The 22,974-nt window shown below is 42.5% G+C and overlaps 1 protein-coding gene across 1 annotated transcript in view; it reads right to left on the bottom strand.

Annotated features, from left to right (window-relative positions):
• Positions 1-11,732, bottom strand: part of DPP6 (dipeptidyl peptidase like 6) — a 424,897-nt gene extending 413,165 nt beyond the window's left edge. The window contains exon 1 of the mRNA XM_062567660.1: positions 11,532-11,732. Coding sequence (XP_062423644.1) covers positions 11,532-11,732 — 201 coding nt within the window. The remainder of the gene's footprint in view (positions 1-11,531) is intronic.
• Between the last annotated feature and the right edge of the window lie 11,242 nt (positions 11,733-22,974).

Genomic DNA, 22,974 nt, shown 5'->3' with positions numbered 1-22,974 from the left:
TACATGCAACTGGCTTTTTAGGCAGATATATGATAACATAAAGCTTATGAAATATGTTTTATAAAATTACCATGTGAAATATTAATAAATATAAAGATATGAAAACTTCATACATTATAAAGAGAAGAAAATATTTGTAAAAGTTATCATAGTATCAAAATATGCAAGAAATGGCAAGCAGCATTTCACCTCTACAGACAATAGAACACTTGATCGTAATGAGATAAAGATGAGAAAGATGATTCAGTAAAATATAAGCTAAAATTCCCCTTCTCCCAGGTTAGAAAACTTGCCCTCCTGTACAGAGCTAATTCCTGAGAAGGAAGAAATGTCAGGTGTGGAATATTGTGTCTCAGACATGAAAAAAATATTTTTTCCCTGCAGGAAAAAAAAATGAAGCAAAAGTCTTCCATTTCCCACCAAGAGGCTTCCAGGATTAGAGCTTCCATCCACTTCTCTGTATCATAGCTTTCTGCTTTCCTTCCATTGTCCTTTGTCTGGTTTTCATCCTTCTGCTGTTTTCTATTGCTTTTGGAGTCCGCCTCATTCTTTCTCCCAGTGGCAAATTAAACTGAGGACACCACTTGAAAAATTTCACATTCAGCCTCATAATCAGTGCATCAAGACAAAGTGCCCTTTTGGGCAAAGAAGTTGTCTCAGAAAAGTTACAACATGCTAAAGCTGTCAAAATTACACAGATACCACACACACAAGATAGACAATCTTTCACAATAAGATAAAAGAAATCCTAGAGACAGCCTCTACAAATGATTCCATTCTACCCTTCTCTTCACATATATCTCCCCCCTTTGTTTTTCTCAGTAGCCTTTCCCATCTTCCTAAGTATATGACTTTTAACCCAAACAACCCTTCTATCTATCAAGAGCATGAAATGCATGTTTACAATCTCCCAGGACTAACCTTGTTGCTTTACCACATTAGCTCACATTTCCATCTCTGACAACTTGTGGCATGTTTTCTCTCAACCAACAGCCACTTTCTTTTGTATGACACACAGCACTTTAGCAGCCAAAGCACAACAGTCTCATAACTACTCATCCAGCATCATGTATCTTCTTATTATCTGCTATATTATCCTTATCTAATTGCATGCACTTTGGCTCAAAGTGACATTTTCAAAACTACAGATGCTTATTAGCTTTTCTTAGCTAAAAGAAAAATGTACATTATAGTGATTATCAGCTCCTGGCACTGCCTGTGAAACATTGTAATGAAAGAGACCTTTAGCCCACCATAAACAAGCATAATCAGGCCTGTTTTAGTTATTAGTAATGTTCCCACAAATGTTTCCACTTTCAGAATTAATGGCAGCACTGCTAATTATTAATAATCTCATGTTTCTATGGGTTCCTTTTAGCCTGAAGCTTTTAGCCAAAGGCAGAAATGATTTAATTCTGCATTACCACAGCAAAGCCACAGATGAAGCCAGGGCCTCGATTCCCATATGGTATCCAACAGCTGCCAGCCCTGCCCTCTGAAGGGTAAGTAACTTGCTGAAGGGCACGTAGCAGGTCAGTGGAAAATCCAGGAACATCAGGTTTTCCTAATGTTCAATCCAGCGTGCTGCCACAGATCCATGCCTCCTCAGACAGACAGTGTAGAAATGCATCCGTAGATCTGTGAGATCTTTGCACTCCTTAAAGAACCTTCTTCCAAGCATACAGAACCCTAACATGGACAGTATAAACAAGCGAAATAAAACAGGTTACTGGGATCTAAGCCTTGGTTATGTCAGTCCTTATTAACTGCCTCCGTTTGCCATGAATCACTGTATTTGTTTTGACAAGTATTGTTTGTGCTGCAGTTCACAGGAGAATGAAGCAGCTGTTTCAGCAGCACCCACTTTATTAGAGACATCATTGTGAAGCACTAAAATACCTTCAGTGTTTTCTCCAGGTGCTCCCTCTTGTATTTGGGATTACAAATGCCCAAACTAAAAATATATATATATATCTAATATAGGACAGAGAGACATAATGAGGAATTGTATCAATAAAGTGCTTGTATTCACTATGCCTAACAGCAGCACTAGTAAAAGTGGAAATCTTTGGTTCACTATAAACCATTTATGTCTCTATGGCAACATCGTTGTTGATTTCTACAGCATTCCTATCAATGGTGTTTTGTCATTTAAATATTCCCTTTCTTTTCTGGCACCTAAAGAAAACAGGAGAAACAAAAACAGAAACAAACCATATTTAATATAGATTATCCAGAAACATGAGAAGAAATTTAGCAATAAATGACAAACAAATAAAGATGTGATTCCATAGTCATATGGAACATAATCCCATGAGCAATCTGTGCAAATCTCAGAGCTGTGTATGCAATAAACTTATTTTGAGACAGTCAGTCTCTTAAATAAGGGGACAAGCACAGTACCAAGAGGGAAAGGCAGTCAACTATTTAGATAGTTCCCAACATCCTCCTTCCTCTCCATCGCAAGGCTCCTCATGTTCGTTTGGAATATGAGATAACTCTGCCTGCCTGCCCTGGGAGAAGGGAAGGGAAGATAGGAAGCAGTTGAAACTTTCATTCTACAATGTCTTTCCTTCTGGAAGGGATCTATCTTTAGGCACCAGTGGAGAGAGAGATAAGGTTGCCAGCAGCTACCTGTTAGATGGGGAGGAAAATTTGACTCATGGCTTCCCAGAAGTGCAAACAAAGCTGAGCCTTCCTCCCAAAAGGATGAAGGGCTGAGGTAGGGCTGGTAGAACGGAGAAGGTAAGAGCTGAACTCCACTTTTGGCCTGTATGGTTGTTGAGGCACTAGGACGACTTGGGATAAAATGGGAAGAGCCATCTAGGAGCCACCTCTCAAACCACCCCACATGCCAGAAGCAGCTGTGACCATATTGTTTTTCTATGACCTTAGCAGAAGCATCAATGTCTGTTTTGCTACTGTCAGCAGTCTATACTACTCCTTTTGACAAAGGTTGGCCTGATAGATAAAAGATTTTTCTTTTTTACTCCACACTAGCAAGAGGCACTGCAGGAAACTTGAGTTCACCTCCACAGACACAAATTCTACATGACTGGGCTCTGCAAACCACTGACAACACCCTTGAGAAGGACAAACAGGCAGTAACCAGCCTCCCGTTGCTGCCCAGACGCCTGACATATTCTCTTCCACTGCCCCCTGCCATAATGGGAGGAAAGCAGCAGGCACAGGGATCCTGAGTAAGCTTGATGCTGGCTCTCCTCAGTGTCTTCAGATCTGTGGTCTGGAGACTGTAATATCTGTAATTAATTGCTCAGTCTCTCTGGGGTTCATTTCTTCCCTGACCAAAATATGAAAGCTGCTTTCTTCAATATAGATTTGGAGTTTTTTTTAATGAAAAATAAGGAACACATATACTTTTTGTCATAAACACTTTAAAATAAATGCCACTGCTATAACTAGAGTTAAGATTACCAGGTTTTTCCCACTACTGCCTTTCCATTTCATGTAGTTTTGCACTTCTAAGATAGCCAGCTTGGGAAGAAATTTGCATTTGAATTCAATGCCTGCCTAGAGCTAAATCTACTTGAAATATTGGAGTAGATGCTACTGACAAATACAGAAGGATGAAAAGACACCCACCAATCCTCCCCCTGAATATATGTTATAATTAAATAGGATCAAGATACTCATACCCTTCCTTTTAGTTACTTAAATCTCCCTCTTCCCAAAGAAATCCCCAAAACCTAGAACAAGTAGAGGAAAACCTCACATCTGAAATGTCATAAGAAGACTTTCTTGAAAAGTGCTTGATACAGCAAAGAATTAAATTTGCCAGACTTTACAATCAGTGTTACGCCTCTAAGAACATCCCTGGCAATCAGTAGAATTATCTGTGCTCTTAAAGCCCCTGCAGCTCACGATCAGAAGTTGCAGGAGCTCACAGGGCTGAGACACAGCAAATAACACACTGTAATTAAGTGAACATGGCACTACCCTCTGAGTCAAAAGAAATTGGGCTATTCCGGTTCTGCCACTGCCTTAGAGCTGAGGCACATTGTCTCTGAGACATCTGCAAAGTGAAGATAATAACGTTAAATGCATTTTTAAAAGGCACAGAGACAACAATTGGAGGAGTCTATGTAACAGTAGAGCTCTACTAACAAGCACCTGGTTTAGAGGATAGTAATTTACACTATGCAAGGGATAAGCAATCAAAAATGTGTTCAGTAGAAAATCTGGTAAGATTTTGTCAGCAAAGATTCAAAAGTATTGGCCTCTTTCACATTACCTTGTGCACTGTGCTTTCCTTAACAAGAACATCAAATGCTTCTAGCTGACTCCTAGCAAAAGTTACATGACAATGTTTTTAACCATTTTACCGAAACAGTGCAGCATAGCCTCCAGCCAACAGAACAAACCCTGGAATAAAAGTCTATCAGTGGTACTGTGTTTCCTTGTCCCACTGTCTGTGGTGTCCTTTAAATTCCTTCCTGTTCCAACATGAAACAACACAACTCATCAGCTTGGGAGAAAGGTTTTTGGCTAGGAAGAGTGACTTGGGGGCTCTGGAGGCTCAGCTGTTGTGACTGGCTATGCACATATGCAAGCGGATCACTTACTGCACGCCCACCCTCTGCTTGCCATGTGGACTCCCTCCTCTCCCTTTCTCCCTAGCTTCACACCACAAGGCTCTTGAGGCTCAGCAACAGTGTTAATCTTTGCTGTAATCTTTGATAAGACCTTCAAGTGCCATTATTGTAACAAAACAAAGTGAAAAAGCTCTCTACCCTGAAGGGCGTAAAACAGAGAAATAAGTAAAACTCCAACTGAATGAAGGAGACAAAAGTTTCCAAACACCCTACAGGTGGAAAACTAGTGAATAGTGCATGTTTTCTCTGCACAACAAACACAGCTCATTCATCCTTCAGAACATCTTCCTGGATTGTACTGCTCCTCTCTCCATCTGTTCCCACCTGCACTGCTCCGTGCTGTGAGACACGCAGGTGCACATTGGCCACTTCATACATATTCCCACTCTCATTATTAGTTGCATATGGCAGTACAGCACTGGGTGACACTAGATTTCTTCACAGTCTAGGGCACAGACTCAGTATGTACATTCTAACTCAGTTTACTCATCCACGCTGAATCTCATTATCACTAGACACATAAGAACATCTGCAATTTAATGAGTAAAGGTAACATTTTCAAAGGTACAGAGTTGAAAAGAACCTGTTGTTCTTTCACTGAAGGTTATGCAGCAGGTCAGCAACCAAACCAGGAACATCAGGTTTTCCTAATTTTCAATCCAGTGTTGGTGACACATCACTATAAATGAATATTTAGGCATCTAACTAGAAATTGGATTTTCCAATATATATTTTTGAATTTGACCATGATTCATTTAAAAAAAAATAGATTTATAAACCTAAATGATTTTTGTACTTTGGAAAACTTACACTATATCACCCAATATGAGTGTAAAAGGTTTGGGGAGAGAGGTTGTTCTTTATTTTCCTTGGGGAGAAAAGAGACAAACATTTTCTTAGAAGAAAGATTTCATTTCTCTCTTCCTTTTCCCATGCTTGAATATGGGACCATTTCAAACCATTGACGAATAATTTTTGATGAACATTGAAAACAAACATTGCTCCCTAATGGAGAGAGAGAGTGCTGCCAAATTTTCAACAATCAATCAAACCTAGAGAAAGTAATAAGGAATTGCAAATAATCCTAATGTGTATAACCCTGTAAATTAATGGTTGGTGTTTTACTATAAAAAAATAATGTAATGCCAAGTGCTCTACAGAAACAATGTAATCAAGACACACTGCCACCCCTTGGTCACAGGATGAAAACGCACGTACGTCACTCAAAGTGCTGGAAACCATCCTGCAGATTTTAGGCAAAATCCCAGTAAAATCAACTTGAAGTTATGAATTTTAAAGACAGATTTTACTGGGCCAGAAAATGTATAAACCTATTAGCCCACATTAATATAAAGGATTCTGTTCCAAGGGACAAAGTCTTCTGTCTCTCAAAGAGTATTTTCTAAGCTGAAATTTGAGAATTGTCTCTTCTTTCTGACCTTTTATGAAATCAAATCATTCAGAGGAATGGAAAGCTGCACACATTTTTCCCCCAGATCCACCTCCTCCATGTCCTGGGAAGCCCTTTAGACGGCAATACGAGCAGCTCTGACCTGAGGCTTGGTGCCTTGTTTCTGCACTTGTCCTAACTTCTACTAGCAGAGAGCTAGACAACATGAGCTGGGTACTGTACCTGCGGTATCCCAAATTATTTTGCAGTTCACCACTATTAGAGAGATGAGTCAGCCTCTTCACACAGTTATTCCTGAACACTTAAAAATACATTCTCCCTGGCAGATTTTTTCTAATGTATGCACCACCATCATCACAATTAGTAAAGCTTGCAGGAATAGAGGTTAATTTTAAACTGGCAACAAATATCATAGGGATGTTTAATTCTAAAATTAGCTGTAAAGCCAAGTATAAAAACTGTATGACCTCAATATTAGTGTCAATTAGTCGTTAATCACAAAATATATGATGAGTTGAGGGGCTTCCTTACCAGTGAAAACCATATTTTTTGCAATTTTTTTTTAGAAGAAAGCTGTAATTTTTATTAATTTCAAAAGGCAGGCTTACAGAATGTCAGTAGGATCTAATTCTGTTTTCATTGAAAGTACTAATTGTTGTAGGATAACAGAGTTCAGCATCCAACAATCTAACAAGCAGAGGTAGGGGAAGAAACTCATACAGACTTAAACTACAGTAGTTTCTGTAAATAAACACAGCAGTTCAGATCTGTAGACAGACTTTTTGTTATCAGATTACTATATTTTACACTGATTTTAGGATTCCTGTAGCCCTACCAATCCTCCTACAAGGTAAAATCATTCACCTCTTGGGAAAAGGACACACCACTTTTGAAACATCTCCTGCAGCTGAGGCCTCAGCCTTGCTAAAACAGTGTCCTTGACACACATTGTAGAAGGCAATATTTCTTCCTATGAGACAAATAACTAACTGAAAATTAACACTTGCAATTACATGCAACAGCAAGCCTCACACACCAAATTACATTTTTTATACTAATGGTTTTGATGCTTATTTTCTCAGACTCACTCTGTTAACAAATTATCTTTGCTTTACTTAAATCTTAATTTATTCACAGAGCAAGAACAGCTTTACTGAACTATTACAATTTTATCATAATTTATATCTGAATGAAAAACTTCTCAAAACTCAAAACAATCTAAAAAAATTGCAAAATTAGTAAAGTACAATATATAGTCGATGTAGTTTTAAGAAAATGAAATGAAGAAAAAATATTTAAAATTTGGTTATGGAAAGAATATTTCAGTTTTCCTACTAATGACAGCTTCTGTGCTTCTGATCTTGCAGTTTCTATATTGTTAAGTTTCCCATTTAAGTCAGTAGGAGTTTTGGCTAAATAATGAACCTGTAAGAATGCAGCATATGGGTCTTTACATATAGAAGTTTTATGCTATTTCAGTGAAGGGTTCAACAATTTTAACATATAACTTATCATTCAAAAATTAATTTAAAAAGGACTCCCGTGATCATCATTTTATAGTCACTGCCTTATAAAATAGATCAATATTCTGTGTTATAGCAAAGTGCTGATTTTCTTATGTACTTGATTAATGCATTGTTATCATCCCAGTAATTAAAAGGAGCAGGGTTATACACAATCAACATGATACATCTTACTCAGCACCTCCTGGCAGTTGCCTGCAAAAATTAAACTCATTAATCATTGTGATGATAAAGAAGAATAAGCTTGGAAAAAATGAAAAAGCTCTGTTTTATGGAAAAAAAATCTGAAGCCAACTTCTAAGGAAAAAAATCTTCCACAATACAGTATAGAAAGCATTAACCTCAACAATTTAAAAGTATAATAATGTTACCAAAATTATTAATAATGTGCTATACCAGCACATTAGAATCTGCATATATTCTTCAAAAATACTGTCCCATATCCAAATAAATATTATCAAAAGGTAATCCCATAACAACATAAAACAAAAATGTCATCAGAATTACGTTTATCTCTGTTGCAACAACTACGGTATCAACACTGTCACAGAGCTAAAGAGAAAGTGATTTCCTGGGGTCCTTTATACAGGACCTAGTTTCCTCCTCACTGTTCCAATAATAGCATGATTGTCTGATTCAGGCTAATTTTTGACATGGAACGTTTGCAATATTTAAATCACATTTTATGCAAAAATTATGTCTACTGTACACGTTTTCTCATATATCTATTATGATTTGAAATTTCCTAAGAACTTGTTAAAATATTAAAGAATGTTATGACTTCAGCTTTGCTACACTTTTGTGTTACAAAAACAATGTCCATAACTCACTCTCAGTGGTGGATGAAAATGAAGTAAACAGCTGTCATATTTAATCATGATTTTTTTTAGTTTTAATTTCGTTTAACACAAAGTTACTGCTTCCTCATATAAGTTTCTTCCAGTATTTTTCCATTCAGTAGTATTTCCTTTGGAAAAAATGCTCACTAACAATACTGTGACCTTCAAAGACAAGATCCTGGCTTTTTTTCATCTATTTTATACTGCATTGAGGTCTGTACTGGTGCTTAAAAATATAGCACTGAATGCAGCACACATATTTCAATAGAGAAAGTCATCATCAATAACTCATAAAATAATCTCAGTTCCTTTCTGAGTATTAATCACTTGACTAAGTTAACAACAGAATACTCTTCTTCTCACGTTTATTTTGGTATTTCCAAGTGCGATCAAGCAACAAAACTTTGTTTCCATTTCTAAGCTCTAACCTGTCCTATTAGATTGATGCTGAAGGAGGAAAAACAACGTAAATGTTTTATTTCAGCCTTCATCCAAAACTGAAACTGGAAGTTTAATTCCTTCACAAAGGGGTTTCCAGTGTGTTAAGTCCTTCCCCACGATAAGCACATGCCACTGGCACTCTGCACAAACAGACCGCCCTCCTTCGCGCTTCATCCCCCCATCCTTGCCTGGTGCCTGCCTCACATTTCACTTTCCCTTGGGGGTTTTATGCCCAGAGCGGTTCGTCCCGAGCAAGCTCTGGCACCTGGCAGCCGGCTCGGGGGCAGCAGAGAAAACCCATTCCCTGAGCTGCGATCTCGGCGTGGCCAAGGTCAGGAACCCGCGGCCGCCTCCCCTGGGCTCCCCAGTGCGGAGCAGCGCGGACAGCTCCGCCCCGCCGCGCTCAGCACCGCGGACAGCTCCGTCCGCCCCGCTCAGCACCGCGGACAGCTCCTCCCCGCCGCGCTCAGCACCGCGGACAGCTCCGTCCGCCGCGCTCAGTACCCCGGACAGCTCCTCCCCGCCGCGCTCAGCACCGCGGACAGCTCCGCCCGCCGCGCTCAGCACCGCGGACAGCTCCGCCACCGCGCCCCCGGCGTCGCCCCCTCCTCTCCGCGCCCTCCTTCCTGCCCCTCGGGGTCCTCCGCTCCGCTCCTGCCCACGGCCCCTTCCTCCTGCAACAGACGCTTTGCCAAAGCCATTGCCATGGGCTGCGTCTGCACCCTTCCCGCTCCCGGAGAGCCCCCAACCCCAGGCTGCTATTAGACGGGGCACGTTTCAACCGCCTGACTCGGTCCGCTGAACTTTCTCAGGTAGATGTCCTCCTTGGAATAACAATTCACGCGAGGTGTCCACACCCCCAATCCCTGTTTCTGGCCATTTTGTATGCACTTCCTTGCAGGACACCCCTAGGCAGCACCTTCCCCTCTACGAATTGCACTGCACAACGGTGCACCACCACCACCCCCACACACACTAGAGGGGAAGAAAAAAATGCCTCGCCTTTTAAAAGCTTATTAATAATAGTAATAATATTTTAGAGCCTGTCAGCATAAATAACTCGCACTTGCTAAACTGCGTCCTCTGCTTCTCGCCTCAACGCTTCTGGTGATCAGAGAAGCGGCTCCAGACATCTGCCGTCTCCGAATCAAGAAAAGTGAAATTAAAACAGTCAAATAACGAAGAAAATGTGCCCGAGCCCAGCCCCGGCGGCGGGCACTCCGCTGGCTCGCAGCGACACCTAGAGCCCAGCCCCTGGCCGGGCCCCGTGTCCCCGCGTCCCCGGCCACGCCGGGCAGAGCCGGGGCGGGCCCCGGCACCGCCACGGGCCCCCGCCCGCAGCGGCCGGGCCGAGGAGTGCCAGCGCTGAGAGTCAGGAGCTCACGGAGAAAAGTCAAGGCAAGTTCCTGCCAGTGCTGGTCCCTGGGGACTATCAGCACAGCAACCACTTCGGGGGCGGTTTAAACTGATTTGCCTTCTCGCTGGCCAAAGCGTGCTTGCTCTATCGACCGCAAAAGTTTTTAAGAAGGGGTGGGAAAAGGGATGGGGAATTAGAAGACAAATCACACAAGTTTTTTGTGAACACAACTCTCTCCTCCAAGAGAGCCAGACATGCTACCTCGACTTTAAGCGGTGACTTTTCTAGGAAGGTTTTGAGAAGAAGACCCGAGCCCAGGAGCCAAAGCTAGTGGTGCGTCCCAAACAAGCAATAAGTACTTTCAACCGACAGAAGCATTACTCTGAGCTGCAGCCATTTGCTTTCCCTTGGGTGTTTCCACATCCTTACACTCCTTTGCAAACCTAACCATCACCAAAGATGAGGAGCCGCCCGGTTTGATCTACTGCCAGCCCTTCTTCATCTGCCCCCTTCCTAAATCTGCTCCTTCCCTCCCCGACAGAACTAGGAGCAAGTGACCCAAGGCAGTTTAACCCCATCAGCCACAGCAGCAAGCCGGCGGCTTGGGTGAGTCATTCGTTACTAAGGCAATGTGCAGATGCACCCTTAGAAGTCGCTTCTCCCCCTAGCAGCGCGGGAGCGGAAGGTGCGCGGCCGAAGTTTGCACCTTCCCCTGGGGGCTCGTCCGCGGCACCCGGAGCCTCGGCGACGGCCGGGGGCGGCGAGGAGGGAGCCGAGGCCGAGCAGCGGCTGCTCAGGGGTTAAAAAGTTTCCCCGCGGCCAAGCTCGGCAGACTGCCGGGAAAGCGAGGAGGGAGGGAAGAGGTGAAGCCTTCTGCCCCAGGGGGGAGTGTTAAAGGCTGAAATATGAAATAATCGCTAAAAACAAACAAACGAACGAACAAAACACCTTGCAGCCTCGCCTGGAGGGAGATCGCCGGAGCCGTCCCCAGCCGCCGAGCCCCCAGGTCCCCCAGCCCGGCTCCGCGGCAGCAGAGAGCCGCGCAAGGCAAACGCCAAGTAAGTGAGGGAAGCCCGGAGGCAGCGCGGAGGCCGGCGCGCCCGGGAGCCCCTCGCACGGGTCAGGGCGCTCCGGCCGAGCACCGGCCCCGGCAGAGGAGGGGTGCAAAGAGATGCACGGGAGGGAAGGCGAACGACGGCGGCGGCTCGCAAGAAATCGCAGCTAGGGAGGGCACAGAGAGACAGACACACACACACACACACACACACACACACACACACACACACGGCAGGATTGGGGAGGGGGGGACCCAAAACAAAACAAAACGAGAGCAAGACCGGCGCTTACATCCTCCTCCTCGCAGTCACTTCGCGGCTGGTACTGGAAGCGGGGCCGGCTGTTTTCCTGTTGCAATGGACGCGGGGTCTTGGCGGCAGCGCTGTCTTCCTCGTTGCACTGAGCACCCAGAAGGTGACTCGCTTCAGGGGGGACGGGGAACGATCTGGAGGTGTTGATCTTCCCGCTGAACCTCTGGTACAGCGAAGCCATGAAGTCAATCCGCGGGAAACGAGGGGGAGGGAGGGAAAGAGAGACGCTTCTCCCTCTCTCTCTCTCTCTTTTTTTTCCCCCTCCTCTCTTCTTCTTTGGCTACAGCATGCTACACGCGAGCGAGTCTCAGTCACACATCAGTGGAAGGGAGAGCGAGGGTTACTGGTCCCCGTTCCTCTACACCAGCATCCAGGGATAAGCGGCGGGGGGGGGGTAGAGAGAGCGGGGAGAGGGGAACGATGGTTGGGGGGGGAGAAGAGAGGAGATGGATAAATAAATAATAAAATGCAATCGAATCGTAACACCACAGGCCCCGGGAATGCTGCACCATCAAGTGTTGGGAAGGAAAAAGAAAAAAAAAAAAAGCACTCCAAGAAGACGTACCCCAGATAATGGCGCCTGAGTGGATCAGCATTAAATGTGCTTTGGGGGTGTGCGTGTGTGTTTGCAAAATGAAGGGGAAAAAAAAAAAAAAACGGAAGGGGGGCTGGATCAATCGCTGGCTGTCAGTGCCTGCCCAGGCTGAGGTGGCGGAGCAGTCGCCTCCGAGGTCGCATACCAACAGTGTGCAAAAGAGAGAGGCAGAGTGACAGAGTGCGTGAGACAGAGTGGAACAGGCTGGGAAGCCTCATTCAAAGCACGTTGCTCTTCTGGGGAGGGAGGGCTCTTCTACGATGATCTCCTTTTCGGCACCTTCTCTTTCTTCTTCCTTCTTTTCTTTCCCCTACCCCCTTTTTTTTTCTTCCCCCCTCAGGGAAACAACTTTAAAAAAAAGCAATAGACAGCTGATCGCGAGCCGTGAGGGAGAAAGAGCGAGGTGGGGAGGAGAAAGGCGAGGGGGGGAGGAGAGAGGCGGGACCGGGCGGCTGGAGAGGAGCCGGGGAGGCTCCGGGCAGCTCGGCGCGGGACGCCGGCCGCCGCCGGGGCGCTCCCCCGCCGCGCCCGCCCAAGGGCGGGGAGCAGCCGCCCCTCCTCCGCGACGAGCGGGGAACTCCCGCTCCCCGTCCCCTCCGCCCTGTCCCGCTCCTTCCCTCCCGCCGGGGGGGAAGGCTTTTTTCTCCCCCCCCCCCTTTTTTTTTGACGTTGTTGCTGTCGCTTTTGAAAAATCCGGTAAATCGTGTCTCTTACTATTTTTGTATTAATTTCTTTTTGCTGCATTAAAACGTGCTTCAGCGCCCCTCTGTGGAAATCCGCCCAAAGTGGCTGTCGGCAGAAACAGCCGGCGATAAACAAGCGCGGGTGGGGGCCGGGCCGGGCCGGGCCGGGCCGAGCCGAGCCGGACCGGGCCGGGCTCCGCGGCCTCCCGCCGCCGCCGCTGCCCCTGCGCGGCCGCGCTGCGGGGCGGCGCCTGGCGCCGGCTCCCGCGCCCGCGGCGGCCGCTCGTTAGTGCTGCCGGCGGGGAAAAGGGGCATCTGCTCCAAGCAGGCCCCGGGGAGGCGGCCAGGGGCACCCGGCTCCTCCCGGCACGGACGGAGGGTGCCGATCCGCGCTGCTCCAGCACCAGCCTCCGGGGTTGCCATAGCAACAGATGCTTAGGCTTAAAGGAAAGTGCAAAGTGGCCGAGTTGCACTCCCCTCTTCCTCCATAGCAAAACCCTCCTCGTCTTTGACCTCCAAGTTCGCTGGCGATACTGGGATTACGCGGTGTCCTCTTACGGGACGCACGCAGAGCACAGGCCAGACCTTGCCCATTCCTGTCCAGAGACTCCTGAACAGCTCAAAAACTTGATTATACTTTAGGAAGTGCATCTGATGGGCTAAGATGTTTTTAAACACAGTTCTTACTTAAAGTTCTAGTTGTTAAGAAAATATTATCTATGATATATTTAATTTCATTAGCCTAAACAATACCCCCCAGTAGATCATGTACACAGTTTTTAAAGTGTTCTTAAATAAGCCATTCTCTTCCACTCCTATTATTTTAAACAATCGCCTGATCAAAAATCTCTTTATGTCTAAACAGTTTCATCCACTGCTTTTTATTTGTGTCTTCAAAGTCAGGCATGAAAAGTCTTAACATTTAGATGAAAAGGGAACCTTATCTCATCAAAAGAGAAAACACAAACACACGCTCTGCCTCCTTCCTGATGGGACTTGAAAGAATCATTTTGATCTTCAGAACTGAGATCCTGACATTTAATTAAAAAAATGAGATGAACATGCAAACTCTCTGAAGCAAAGGTCTAACTTCTAAGCCACAGCGAAGTACATCATAAGAGAGGTAACTTTCCAGAAGCCACTGGGCCACTTGGTAAGTTACGTTTCCGCGACAAGTCAACTGCACATTACCAGCAAAATCTAGACAGTTACCTCAGCTAAATTCCATTATAAATTCCACTAACAGTGACTTTAAGATTATTCAGAATTGCCAGCAACTAGCAGTGAAAAAAAGAAATGGAACAAGAGAATCAAATTAAAAGAAATAATACGTTTTTAACTTCTAAGGAAAACTAGGGCACAAAGGAATAATCAAAGAAAGCCACAAAAAGGCAAGACTAAACCACCAGGCAGAAAAACACCACAGATTAAATGTTTGAATTAGAAAGTCTCAAAGAAAGTGTAGAAAAAAATAAGCATTCTACTTCACAAAAAGAACAGTGCAAAACTGAAAGAGTCACCAAGGACCAATATAATTCCAAATGCACTCACTTTGTGTTTTTAATTCTTAGGAATCAAGATTTCACATAATGAAGTTTGTCTAGTCATGCGCACACATATTGTGCATACATGTGTGTACAAAATTCATGGAAAAACGGTATTAAGGGAACATAAGATTGCAGTGCCAGATACTTAAAAAGCTCAGTGAAAAATAAAGCAGCCAAATAGCCTTGTACACCAAAAAAATCCTGATCATGCAGCTTCAGGCTGTGATTCATTTGCCCTGAAATAAATAATTACAGCTATTTAAAGCCTTTCCTAATTCCTTCTCTTTACCCCATGGCAGACCAGGGACAGCAGAAGGAAGCCATGACATGCCCTGGGTACTGGAGTGGATGAAGGAAGACAGTTTGCACCAATATGCTACATCATGAATTGCGACACACTCTTCTGTAGCTCTGCTACAGCGAGAGTGACCTTGTGCAGAAGGTCTGAGTAGACAGCTAGAGGCAGAAATGTCTCAAATAAACTACAAGAAGATTCACCAGAACCAGTCTGTCAATGCCATTATTAAAAGCAGGAGGATTTTTCTGAGTCATATGGGACCCAGATGATTTCATTAGGGACTTTGGAAAGCACTTCAGTCTGCCTGTGCACAACTTATCTCTGGATGTAGGTTGTCCCCTACGAGCATATATTATGGTAGTCTGGTCTGTCTCTCTCGGGGAAGGACACAATTTAGCATTACTGAGTCAGTCACAGCTCAGCACTCGAAGTCCTTCACTCTTTCCTCAGTTAATTCACTGTGTGTGACGTTGAGCCCAGGGTCTTCTACCTCTGCGGGTTATGTGACCAGCTACTGTCATGCAGTGCGCACACCAACGGGACACAGAAAACAGGATGGAGCCAAAAGAAGGCAGAGAACATGAAAATAAAATGGCAATAAATAATCACCGTATCAGTAACTGTGGCTTCATTACAGCAAAAGAACAACTTGGTCTGTGGTGATATTTGAGGAAAAGAAAGTCACTTGTATAATGAAGTAAGTTTAAAGAGGTAAAATATTTCAGAAGTGTAAGCATAAGATTCATGTCTTTAAACATACAGCTTATATGTGAGAAAAAATCCTTTCCTCAAATCCTGCAAACAGATCCCAAGAAAAAAATCAAGGCATTTCAAAACAAACATTTTTCTCAAGTGTCTCCTAGTTGTATATTTAATTCAGTATCCAAAGTTTCGCGTGGAGGTTTGATTCCTAACTAGTAACATTTCCATCAAAATAAAATATGTTAGCTTATTTCCCCTGCAGCAGCAATGTAATTATGTTTTACTGACATTTTTAAAGCATATAGGTAAAAATGACACTTTTCCTTGCTGTAAAAACAAGCTGCATTCCCACATCTGAGCACTATTAATGTAACACTTATCAAAAGCAAGTCAAACTCAAGCCCTACTGACTTTAAAACAACACATAAAAGACTTCTTTTTGGACAAGTCTCCTCAGAATGACACTGGCAAAGAAACAATCTAGCAATATTTCTCCTAGATATTAAAAAATACATTATTTCTCACTGCCAGGGAATTTAAGTATTGAGAACAGTTATTAATCTTCTGACCTTATTAAGCAATTTATGCTCACTCAAACTTTGAACTTGTCATATAAACAATATAGCTTTTGTTGCAGACATAGGTAAACACATTTCCAGTTGTCATGGGCCATAGTTACAAGTAGCTGATTAGTGGAAAATGTTAATTAAAGTCATATTTTCTATACAGTTCTTAATAGTTGAAGACTTTACTTTTCCCATGAAATTTTAAAGAAATTTTAAAATTCCCTGATTATCTTTTAATATCATTCAAGAAAACTCCAAATTAATGCTTGATCTTAAAATGATTATATTTATTAATAGAGTTAATAAATATTTATTAATACAATTGTCTTGTCTCTCTGCTTTTTTGTTTTAGTAACAACTCTCCAGGCACTAAAGAAACCTAGATTCACTATTTTAACTCCCGTGATAAGTGTTAGCCAAGATAAGCAGCTCCAGTTCATGAATTTTTCATGGCCTCAGGCTTATGTCATCTATATATTTTCTGCCTTGTGTCATCAAAAAAAAAAAAAAAAAAGAGAGAGAGAAATTCTCTTAACTATGTGAAATACAACAATCCAGTCCCTCTGGATACACTTGATCGCTCTTTTTGATCAAATGCATGTGCTGGGAGAGAATATAGTTGTGTCAAGACAAGTGACACTAGCGCTGATGAAGATGGGAGTATCATGGACTATGGAACTAGCATGCCAATCTGCTCACTTTCTTATGAAATTATTACTGCTAAGAGAATCTCAAAGCAAATTCCATAGCAATGCAGCACTGGACAGTGAGTGAGCCTAGAGCACAAAAAGGCACATTTCTCTTAGGCCACACAACTCACCAAGATTACTCAAATAACACTCTGCTGGCTTTACAACTATTACGAATAAATAAATAAATAAGCTTTTGAAGCTGGATTTAGAGAACCATTAGGAAAATTAGTTTTCTGGACACTGTGAGAATAATTCAATACCCTTCAAGTGGCTGAATAAATGTATGAATACTTTTTGTGGGAAAACAAAAAGTTCTGATACTTAAGTACTGGGAACAGTATGCAAGAGTATGTACAGGATACAAAACTTTTGAGAGAGAAGACAGTAGATTGGAAGAAAAGGCTATTCAGGAAAAGATATGGACCTAGGGGAAGCAATGAAGAAAGAGAAAGCACATACAAGAGGCAAGGACATAGTGAAACACCAGGAAGGGTAAGAGAGAAAGGAGATGAAGTCCGGTAAGGTCAAAGAGGCAGAGAAGAAATGTGCCAAAGCTGGCAGAGGTGGAAAGCACCAACACAGTGGAGAGCAGGGAGAAGGGCTGGAGTGTTCCAAGTTTAATTGGAGCTGCACAGGATTTTCAAAGCTGGGGAGATCAGCCACTCCAGAGGGTGCTTCAGACATCTGGTGGATAAATGTTTGGTCTGCAGTCTGTAGACAGATCAGTACCTCCAGTATGTGATTTTATCCACCAGAAGTCCTGATAAGCCTAATTGAATGAAATCAAGAACATGTGGCTGAATATCAGCAAGTACTTCCTGCTAGAATGAGCAGGATTGTTTCCAGAGGAAACAGTGAAAATGCCGAGGACATTTATAAATAGCCAGTACATGGCACGAAGAAAATGTGCTGTAGGAAATAACCCTGCCAACAGTTAGGGGATAGACTACATGACTGAGAAGGTCCTTCCCATCTCTAATTTCTGACTTTGCAACTGGTGCAAGAGTGATGAAAGGCAGATAAAAAAAATACACAGAAGAGAGTGTTCAGGGACCGCAGTTGTGCAAGTTTGCTGCCAGAAAAGGAAACTGCAAGGCCTAAGCAAACAAAGGTACAGGCGCACATGTTTTTTGCACAGCTGCGCAGCACAATGTGGTCTCAGCCTATGACTGGACCTAGTACTGCAACATATGCAAATAGTAATTTGTGCTGAAGATTGTCCCTCTTGTCCTAATTAATATTCTGTCTTTGGACGCTTTGTCTGAGAGCAGTTAGGACAAAATCCCAATTCTAAGTCTTCAAGACAAGCCAAGATGTTAAGCAGTAAAGTTACAAATACATGTAGTTTTCTCTGGGTGCCAAGAGCAGCTGGCAGTCATGCAAGACCCAGCTAACACTGCTGAACTGATTTCTACTATGCGTATTCTTCTCTTTGCAACGTGCCAGTGTTCGATGCTCAAGTCAGATATGCCATGACGACAACCAGTTTGCCTGATTAACACAATTTCTCAAGAGGGTAATCAGTAAGATAAGGAAATGAATTTAGCTTCAGAAAGGCAAAGGAGGCTGTTGCAGGAAAAAATATCCAAAAAAGTATCCATTTTGCAGAAGTATCCATTGGCATTTCATCAGCTGCTCCAGGTGGACTCTGTCTTGAGGCAAGGGACTATGTTCTGTTCTACCTGTGAAGCAGATATATGGTGCTCTTGCTCCATCTTAAGTGCTGAGCCACATTTGCACAAACCTTGATGGCACATGTTGCCATTCTCTTCTAATCCAGGCACTATAAAACTGATAGCACACAGAAGCAGCATACTTCAGAGAAATTCTGAATTTCCATTTCCCCAAAAGCACTTGGACATGCAAAATCTTAGTGAATCAGAAGGGATTAAACCAGTCAGCATTTCCAACGCATGCCAGAATTTTCAAAGGGAACAGACAAGACAAAATAGTTTGATTTAAAGACCTCCTTCTTACAATACAGAGATTTCTTTTAGGCAGATCTGTGACTCTTTGGACTAGCTGTCCAAAGACAAACCGACAGCTTTCTTGTTTTGAGGAAGAGAACTAAAAGCTAGATCTAATAAAAGATCTTGGTGATGTAATGACGCAGTTTAAGGTTTTGGACTGCCCAAGTTGAATGAAAAGCCTATTTTATGAATATGGAGAAAAAGAAGCATACGGAGAGAGACTGGCATCTCAAAGTGGCTAACCTGAATACTTGTACGGAGAGTAATTTAGCCACTAGGCTAACAAAATATTTTCCTCCCTTTTTGTTCTCATTCTGGTAGGCTTCAGTAAGTACAAATCTCCTCCTCCTGCAGCCTTTTACAAACAAAGGAGCCACGGTGGATTTTTGAAGACCCCACTCTGTATGAGTGTGTTGGATACACTCTGGGAATAAATACTCAGTGATCAATGATCTTAAAGGCTATAAACACCACTCTATCCAGGTTCTGGTTTCCATCAGGATTACAGACACAGGTGAAAAGGGCATTCTTGAATGTGCACAGGACTACCACCATAGGTACCTTAGAAAGTTTTCAGACAGAATGCTAGTGACTTTGAACCATCTGGAGCTAAGTAATCCGTAAGCAGGGATTTTATGGAACGCAGTTTTAGACTTAGCTGTTTGAAGTCCCTTACAATCTCCTTTAAATAATTCCTTTTAAGATTTGGTCCTAATTTGAATTCATAGATGCTTGTGATACTTCACTTTTAGTGTTGGAGTATGTTTCTTCCTGCTCATTTGTCTTCATAAATTGATTAGAAAGAAAGCTTGCCAGTCCACTTACAGTTTCCTAAGAACAAATTACTCCATTTGTTCTATCCACCTGTCCTAGTACCATAAAGCCTGAAATAGTTGAGGCTCTCTGAAGATATTCTAGATGTTTGTTAACACTTTCAGTCAACTACCATTAAGTATCAGCAAATATATTGGATTATAAATGAGTGTCCAGACAGTGTATTTCATTTTTCAAGATGTGGAAGACGCAACGAATACTGATAGGAGATTAACAAACTCTGTCCTTTCAGGTTTAACAGAGGTTTATGAGCACAGGCATATAGTATTGACCGACTAGCCAGTCGATGAGAGACATCCATTTTAAATACCTCTTAGGATTTGCCGTGATTTAACTCATCTACGTATGTGTTGCCTTTTAACCTTACTGCAACTTTTCAAAGGCACTAAGGTCAGGTATTTAGTAATGTTAGGTACTCGAATGCATGCTGGAATTTTCAAAATCAGACTCATGATGGTGGAATCAAGATGAGCCTCTGCTTTCAAAAATTCCAATGGACGTTCAGGAGCACCTTTGCATATTTGCTATATGTACCTAAATTTAGGGATATATGATTTCTAGTTACAGGTTAAGCCAATGTAGAGCTTGTTGGCTTGCTAAATAGTATCTTTAAAAAATAAATAAATTCAAATCTTCGTGAATCTAGCTTTCTTTTCAGACATGCATATTACCAGTCCTTCCTGGCCTAGGGGGAGATATATACACATATAGATACACACACACATACACACACTTGCTGAGGAATCATAAAAGCATACCAGGTGAAACGAATAAAAGCAAGTGTGAAAAACAACTTCAGGGATGTTCCAAAAATTTCACCACAAAGACAAAAGCAATTCAGGACTCAGATAAGCAAGCAAATACAAGCTGTTTCATCATGATCTACATATGACTGAAATTTTCACTGCAACTGATAATTTCAAACCTCTGAAAGAAGTCTGATTTGCTCTTCTAGGAAAAAAAAAACTAATTCCCTGAGTTATGCAAGTACACAGCAGTATTCAGATCCTCTTGTTCCTCTTCACAAAGCAGGCAAGCAAGCAACTAGGCAGCTAAAAATGTCACAGCAGAGCTCCAAGAAGTCCATCACACTTTCTGCAGTAATGACACCAACAGGCCTTCAGCAATATAGAGCTGAATTTTGTAAAAGCATCTACACTGAAAGAAATTGTTGAAAAAAAATGAATCTACAATAATTAAAGGCAATAACAATTTCTGTTAAAACAACAGTTATTAGAATCGCTGATGTTTCCCCTCCAGGAACAAACAGACAGAAGCAGCTCCAGAGTTTAACTGGAATTTAAGGTGCTTGATAATCACAAAATTGTTTTTCTCAACACTACAACTTCAATGAGTTCATATAAATAAGCACATTAAAATCATCTTCAATTTCATGAAACTGAGTGAAGTTTACCATTTCTGTATACAAATTGTTTATTCTATCCATTACTCACCAATTAGAATATAATGCCTTTGCCTATAATGTCTACCTAATAACTCAGTAAAACAAAATTCACTACTGATCCTAGGGATAATAAATTTCTTGGAAATATCCTTTTCTGAGAAAAAAAAAGTGTTCCTATTCAAAGGGACACATCCTTCTGGTATAATTGCTGCCGAAAGCTTGGTATTTTTGGAAGTGGATGACACCTCAAAAACAATTAACATGACCTAGTTGTGTCATTTAGAAACATAAAGGTCCTTCAAGATAAAGCATATGTGGTCCTGACATTTGCAGCATATTGTGACAAATGTAGGCAACAGCTTCTCCAAGGTGGAAACATTTGCTGGATGTCAGAGAAGACATAACCAGAAAGTGGGACAAAGCCACCCCAAAGAGAGATAAAACTTTTTACTTTTTTTTTTTTTTTTTTTGGCTAGAATTTGAGATGTCCTATTGGACCTGTAAGAATTTTCCTGGGATTTTCCTGCTAAAAGACATCATCTTCCCCACCTTGAGATACTCAAAGATACTCATAGTAGATAAATGAAAGAAAACACAGAAGGCTCAAATCTTTAGAATTTGCTGCTTTTTTATGTCCAAAATAGTATTACTTTCAGGACACTCGGAAAGGTCGATTTCTAAACAGTAAACTGACAGTGATTTCATCTTCAGCCTGCATTTTCTATGCAGAGAAGTACTGCTTTAAGTGTAATATGGCTGTATTCTGAGCTTATGATTAAGGGCGGAGGGGCTCCCTGTCTCTGTGGTTGACCCTTGCCTGGGATTCTCACGCTGGGCTTCAGCTCCCCACTCTGCCACCAGCTCCTGCCACGTACAATTCTCTAGCCAGCCTACCTAGTTGGAGAGGTGCCGCAGGAGCTGCACATCCTTCCACCTCTCAAGCCCCACACGTGCCCCAAAAATGTGTTAAAGTAGGTTTGTGGGTCAGCTGCTCTGTGGGCTGTCAGCGTATCCCGTGTTCGCACTACAGCCATGGTGGGAGAGGTATGATTGCACCTTCTGCTTATTTTAGGAGCAGCCTAAGGCAAGTTTACAAAGTAATCATCTCTCTCTCTTTCTCTACCTCTCTTTTTTGCTGCTCAAAATGCCTTTACATTAAAAAAAAAAGATACTGATTTGTTCTCAATGTGACTGTTAAGCTGACAGCAGGCCTTCAAGATGAGAACACATATATTATATTAAATATGCTCCATCACACATAATTTCTGTCTATTATCTAGTTCATATTAGAAAATAGTTGTCATTTCTTTATTAGATCCCTTTGGAAACTCATTACTGTTGGACCCTGCCCTCTACCGACATGCCTCTCCTGTGAACACAACGCCATCTGCTACGCACATGACAACCCAGACGGCACACTTCAAATGAGATAGCTGTTTTATGGGAAGAGAGGCAAAAAAAGAACGAAGCAAGGACAGAACTGAGCCTAAACGCTAGTAATTCCTATTTCCTATGGCATTTGGTAACGTAATAACTAGGGAGGAGGGAAAAAAGAATACATTTTGATTTTGTTTAAAGTTTATTTATTTTTTTAGTAATGATCAGCAGAAATTTGATTTGGCTCAATATATGTTTTATATGTAAGAGTTTGGATCACTTTTTACACTTTGCAGATAAAATTGTTTTGTTTATAGGGTCTGTCGAGCTTTTTCTCCGAGTCTGATACAGAAAACATGCTGGAGCTGGTAGAGGTTGCAGTGGTAAACAAGGAGCTGTGCCATTCTGCTAACCTGGAGCATTAGCACCTACTGCACGGAGCGGTGCCTGCGGGGAGGCGAACGCTGCCACCCCCCAAATCTGTGCCCTCGGCCCAGTACACTCTATTACAAGTGACAAGGAAGTTGGCATTTTGGTATCCGTTTTCATTTGGAGACCTGTAAGTGGAGACAATATCCATTAGGACTCACAATAAACTTCTGAAGTAAAACTCGTTGCTGCTGTGCTACAGACGAGGAAAAGCGGAGCGAAGCGATTTGCTCACACTCGTCCGCGCTGGGGGCAGACGAGTGCGCAGATCTCCTCTCACAGCCACTTATTCTACGGCGTAATGACATTTCCTTCCTGCGAGTAC

This window comes from Rhea pennata, chromosome 2 (genome assembly GCF_028389875.1).
Source record: "Rhea pennata isolate bPtePen1 chromosome 2, bPtePen1.pri, whole genome shotgun sequence".
In the NCBI taxonomy this organism is placed as follows: Eukaryota; Metazoa; Chordata; class Aves; order Rheiformes; family Rheidae; genus Rhea; species Rhea pennata.
The sequence above is the reverse complement of the archived record's forward strand: the minus strand, read 5'-3'. Positions and strand labels throughout refer to the sequence as shown.